The 6,171-nt window shown below is 42.1% G+C and overlaps 1 protein-coding gene across 1 annotated transcript in view; it reads right to left on the bottom strand.

Annotated features, from left to right (window-relative positions):
• Positions 1–6,171, bottom strand: part of TENM4 (teneurin transmembrane protein 4) — a gene marked incomplete at both ends in the record, with an annotated part of 73,977 nt that overhangs the window by 431 nt on the left and 67,375 nt on the right. Inside the window, one exon of the mRNA XM_009075277.1 lies at positions 4,406–6,020. Within this exon, the coding sequence (XP_009073525.1) occupies positions 4,406–6,020 (1,615 nt within the window). The remainder of the gene's footprint in view (positions 1–4,405; positions 6,021–6,171) is intronic.

The raw sequence follows: 6,171 nt of genomic DNA, 5'->3' as shown, positions 1-6,171 counted from the left end.
CAGCAGGAACCAGGCACTGCTTGAAGGTACGTAGAAGTGCAGGAACAGCAATACACTCAGGGATGCTGAGATGCTCCAGCTGAATTGGAAGTGTTATCCAGTCCTACAGTCAGCTCTGAACATCTCAGACACAATATTTCTCCTGAGGACTCTCAAAGGGCTTGCAGGCTGAAGATTAAATTTAGAGCTATGTGAGCCAGAATACCAGGACATCCGGGATGGACAGCACAAGCATTTAGAAGGTGCTCATGAAAGATGCTCTGGACATATCCTCTGCTTTTTCCATGGCATTTCCACCTCAGTCCTGAGCTTCCTGGCATTTTTCATAAGAAGTTGTAATTTGAGTATTAAACCAGTGTAAAGTCACATGCCATCTTTTATAGTGACATTTACAGTCAGCATTCATACTATCTGTAAGGTACATTATAGCAAAAATAAGCAAGCAGATAAAAGACTACTTTGCTTGGATACTTTTCACAAGTGAACAGTTCTGTTCACTCACTCAGAAAAGGTCCATGGCTGGTGAGAAAACTGCTGGCTACAAGTGATAAATTATTGTCCTATGCAAAAAGGGGACCACTGGTACTAAAGGGGACATGATGGAAAACACAGCCATTTGGGATATCATTCCTGCATTTACTTGCCAGTAGATTACAAAGTCTTGATTTTTGATTGCACAGCTATTAGGAATAGCAGCTGAAAATTAATCTGCTGGAGGAAGTAATGATGAGACTGGATAACTCCCAGATCTGCTCAGGATCAGCATCACTTCCCCCCTTAACTTCAGAGCATTTGATGATCTCACCTTGTTTGCCTTCACTGAACTCCAGAGGACACACCTGCTATAGTCCCTGAGCAATATGGTGTGCATTAGGAACACAAATAGCAATTGCAAGAAGAAGAAAGGTATGAAGGTAAAGTTTAACTAATATCAGGTCCCAAGAGCCTGACGTGTTTGGATGTAACTGGGATTGTGTTGGTGATCACTCTGCTTCAAGCTGGAAGTGCAAGGGGCTTGATTTTCATTTTGCTAAACTGAATAAATGTTGTTGAAACAATCTGAAGAAGGAATCAATTTAAATAATCAAATATGCATCTCTGAATATTTTTTTTTCTATTCCCATGAGACTAAATGCATGTTTTGAAGAGCTGGTTGGAAAAGAAATTACGGATGCAAGTGGCAAATAAGGCACTTCCAGATGACTGGAGAATCAGGAGCCAAACAAACACACTATCTGTTGCTTGTTTTCTTACAGGCCAAAATGTTGCGATTGGGCAGATGTCCAAAAAGCCCTTGTGACAATCCATGTGGAAGGGGGAGGATTTCTGTAATAAAAACACTTCTGTTCACTCAATGTACAGATTGTTTTTGGAGTGTCTTTGAAACGGAGAGGTTGGGGGGAAGGAAGGAAATGAAAAGGCTCATTTGATTATTTTGTTGCTTAGCACTAAGCCAGCTTGTTTCCAAATCCTTCTCATCTCAAAAGAAGACCTTTGATGTACATATTGTGGACCAGGTGGTCAGGAGAAGAAAGCAAAACAGTGAAGGTCAGTACTGGTGCAGGAATAATTTCCCAAACACTTCACAAATGTTAAAAAGAATACAGACCATGGATGCTGAACTGCTGAAAAATATGTAACATGTCTGGAAATATCCAAGAGAGGGTGTTTTGTGATACTTCTCAGAAAGCTGACTTTCAAAACATTTGCAAACAGGATTTTGTTCTTTTTGGGAAGAGGTGTTGGAATACCCAGAACTAAAAAAACCAAAACCCCAAAACCATGGGAGGAAGGTGTGGAGCTGAGAAAACAGAGGGGAAAATACTAATTTGCCAGGAGGCAGTGACAATTTTTCTGACAGAAAAGTACATTTCACATCACAGAGGTTTTTTTTCAGCTACAGTAACCCTGCCAACACATTTCAGAGTAAATTCATTTGAGGGCAAAGAAAAAGAGTGCTTAATGCAGACACATGTAATGGAAATGTCAGTTCAATCCATCAGGATTGCTGAAGCTGGCAGCAAAGCTCTGTGCTATGAAGTGTACAATCACTAAAATATTCATGTTTAACAATGGGCCTCTCCAAACACAAATACCTGCTTCTCCTGCTCTCCCCTCTGCATGCCTCCAATTTGTATCCACGAGATCAGAGTCCTCATCATTGTGGACCAACGTCACCCACGTCTTGGGCACAGAGCTCCCCTAAGGACAGCAGGTCCCAGGGTGGGGATGGAGGAACAGAAAGTGGTTCCTTGTGCCCAAATCTAAGCAGATTTGATTGTGATGACAAGGGCACTCTCATCATGGGTACTGCACACAAGGTGCCTGAAAGCTTGAGCAGAAAGAAATGCCAGGGCAGCAGCCTTGGGTCATCCCATAGCACAGACTTCTTCCATGCACTGGGAGAGAAGAAACTTAGAGAATGTATTTGGGCTCTGTCTTCTTGAAAAACTAAAAGAAGAACTTAAAAGACCACAGAAAAAGTTATTTGGTGCATATAAAATATTAAGAGTATCAGATTTGGACATCTTGATTTCATTGTCAGAGCTGCATAGGAAGTTATACACCTGGTATAAGACAGGACTAGAAATTTTGTCCTGTCTTAACTTGAGCAGGAAAACAAAAATCTGTTAACATGTCACAAAGCAACAGTTAAAAAACTAGTTAAGTTCAAGACAACAATTTTGAATTAACTTTCATTTTGGTTTTGACTCTTTAATTTTTCTTTTCCAGTTTTCAATCATTAGTTTACGCTTAACTTGAGAGGGGTGAAAACCCAAAAGGAATTTTTCTTTTAGGCTGTTATTGAATTTGTCATTTAGACAATTTTGAGAGCTGTATACAACATTTCTGCCGAGAAATCTCTCAAGCTCAACCCTCTCCCATAAACAAATTCACTTTTGAAAAATGAGCATTTTCTGATAGGAAAAGTTATCTTGAGGTATTTCCTGACAGCCTTAATTATCAGAGGCCAACACACAGCATCTTAGCCTGCATCTTTTGTCATATTTTACTTCCCTCATGGCATCATCTTCTCAGCTCTTGAGAAAACAGCTTTTCATTACCCCTCCCCCCCAATCTAATCCTTGTGATTATTACAGAAGAACCTTAAAGCATGAATTCTAATGGCTAGAAAAACAAGCAGAAAATAACAACCCAGGATTTATATTTTGTAACAGTTACTTGCTATTAAACCTATCTCATAATCCACAGGAATGCAAACATTGTTACATATGGGAAAGTTGTGTTGGAGGTTCAGAGGTTACGTCGAACTGTGGGGTAGGTGTGCCTCAAAATCTAGCCTGTAATTCTGCACCTGCTTTTATTGACATGTAGAGGCTTAATTCTGTGGGGCAGATTACCTTTGAACTACATAGTTAGTAGTGTAGTAGTCATGTAGCTGCTCTGAAACAGCTGACTGTAATGAAAGGCTTAAGTCACTTTGCCATTCTACTAAAACAAATCTGTATGTCATTTGTTTAGTTGCAAATAAGTCTCTAGGCAAAACTGTGTAAACAGAGCTGCCCCTCTACAAAGAGAAAGGTTATCAGGACATTAACTGGTAGCGAAACTTGGGATATCTGAGGGGACAAAAACTGGAAACAAAATAAAAAGAACAAATAACAAAGAAAAGAAAAGGAAACAGGTTTGGGAATTACAATCTCCATCTGTGCTAATGAATTTTAAACATGCCCTGGACAAAGGGGTCAAACTGGCAAAGGAGAACTTGTGTCCGTTATATTAAAGACCGGAAAACCTCATGGTGATCAGGACACTGAGAGAGGAGATAATGATTGTACTGGTTTTGCCTAGGCTAAATTTCTTTACAGTAGCTGGTATGGGGCAGTGTTTTGGATTTGTGCCGGAAACAGTGTTTATAACACAGGGATGGTTTCATTATTGCTAAGCAGTGCTCACACAGAGCCAAGGCCTTTTCTGCTTCTCACCACCCCACCAGTGAGGAGGCTGGGGGGGGACAAGGCGTTGGGAGGGGACACAGCCCAACTGATTCCAGGGTTGTTCGACACCAGATAGCATCATGCTCAGCATATAAAGGTGGTGGAAGAAAGAGGAATGGGAGGACATTTAGAGTGACAGTATTTGTCTTCTCAGGTCACCGTCATGTGTGATGGATCCCTGCTTTCCTGGGGATAGCTGAACACCTTGCCTGCCCATGGGAAGTGGTGAATGAATACCTTGTTTTGCTCTGTTTGCATGCATGGCTTTTCTTTTCCCTATTAAACTGCCTTTATCTCAATCCACAGTTTTCTCACTTTTTCAATTCTCTCCCCTATCCCACCTGACTGAGCAGCTGTGTAGAGCATAGTTCCATCTGGGGTTAAACTATGACACCTATTCACTGATGGCAAGCTTGTGAAAATGTTAATTAATTTAAATGTCTTACCTGTCATGTAGCATTTGATATCTTGAGAGTTGCTAATGGGGTTGTTGTTTTTGAACATATACAGGTTGAAAGGCATTATGTTATTGCTACTCAGATGCTTCCACATATCATGGTCTGGACTTGTCCACCGACCCGCTAGCACATCATAATCTCTCCGTCCCATGTGGATAAGCTTGGTAAGGGGGTCATACAGTCCTCCATGGTAGCCAATAATGATCTGGAAGTTGGGATTAGTGTCCATATAGATCTCCCCATATGCTGTGTACAGTATCTGCTTGATCATTAAGCCAGTCCCACTGAAGACAGCCAAAGGAGTGCCAATGTTATCGCAGGCTATGTAGAATTCATCACCACTGCTGAGCTCCATTGCAAAGAGGTGGCCTTGCAGGTCATAGTAGAGCGAGGTGATCTCAGAGCTCGAGTGGTTGTATAAATGGGTGACCTTGGTTGGGTTGGTCAGATCTGCATAGAAGAACTGCAAGTGATGGCCATGGCTAGTTTTGCTGGAGACTCTCCTTCCCAGGCCATCATAGCGGTACTTCACACTCCACCCACTAGCTTTATTGTATGCTTTGATGAGCAGGCCAGCTGAACTGTACTCAAAAATGTCATTGCCCCTTTGCTTCAGGAAGCCATCTTCATCCATTTTGTACTGCACATCCCCCAGTCTAGTAATCCTATCCCTGAGGTCATACCTGAGTGGTGTAAGGCGGGCACTATTCCCTGGACTCAACAAATGCAGGTTTCCATTTAGGTCATAGCTGTAACGCCAGAGTGGTTTGTCATTGATAGACACTGTCTGCAACTGGCCATCAGCATCATACTCATATGAGTACCTAGTTGTGTTCGCATAAGGGCCAACCTTCAGCTCTTTCTTAACCACTCTCCCCATGTTGTCATACTGCACAGTCATCCAGTACATGAGAGACCGGAATATCTCATACTGGACCTCCTTCATCCTGCCATAGGCATCAAAATGTTTAGTGTGAGTCATGACAGCAGTGGTGATAATCTGGTTGATATCATAGTAAATGACTCCAAATTTACCAAATTGCTCAGTTTTGCCTGATACATCATCATACCTGTAGAGATCAATAGGTAAAGGTGTCTCGTTGATGACTGCTTGCATGCTGGTCACCCGAAAGCTGTTGTCATAATTATAGTCAAAGCGTGCATTCACCATGCCTTCCTCAGTGAAGCGGAAAATCTGTCGATCAATGAGGGGTCCTATCTGTCTGTACCTGATAGTACAGGTGAACCCTTCATTCTGCAAGTTTATGGTCTTCAGCATGCCAGCAGTTTCATCATAAGTGAAACTGATCTTTGTGGTGTCGTAGAGCATCTCGGCCAACTTGGACAACTTTCCATACTTGTAGATGACACGTCTCCCCGTACCCAAGTACAAAGTGTGGAGGAGCTGCTCGTCCTCTGTGAAATCCTGAATTACTGAAGCGTTGCCTTCTGGTGGCCGATAAATGTTCCTGTAGTAACCAATGGACCGAATGGTCTCTAAAGTCTGACGGGCAACGTTGGGCATGGTCACTGATGACAACCGGTCATTCTTGTCAAACTCAAAGATGTACTGTCTCTGGCTGTGAAGGAGCAGCACCATGGACTGGATGGAAAGGAACAAAGTACAGATTATATTCCTGGGTTTTGAGCAAAGTTATGCTCTTGCAAAACCTGTAAGATTCCTCAATCCAAAGACTAGCAAGTGGGACAAATCTCTGCACCCATAGAATTAAACAGTGAGAGGTAAGCAGCTG

Source organism: Acanthisitta chloris, unplaced genomic scaffold (assembly GCF_000695815.1).
Source record: "Acanthisitta chloris isolate BGI_N310 unplaced genomic scaffold, ASM69581v1 scaffold5685, whole genome shotgun sequence".
NCBI classification, from domain to species: domain Eukaryota; kingdom Metazoa; phylum Chordata; class Aves; order Passeriformes; family Acanthisittidae; genus Acanthisitta; species Acanthisitta chloris.
Note: the sequence above shows the minus strand (reverse complement) of the source record. Positions and strands in the feature narration are given on the sequence as shown.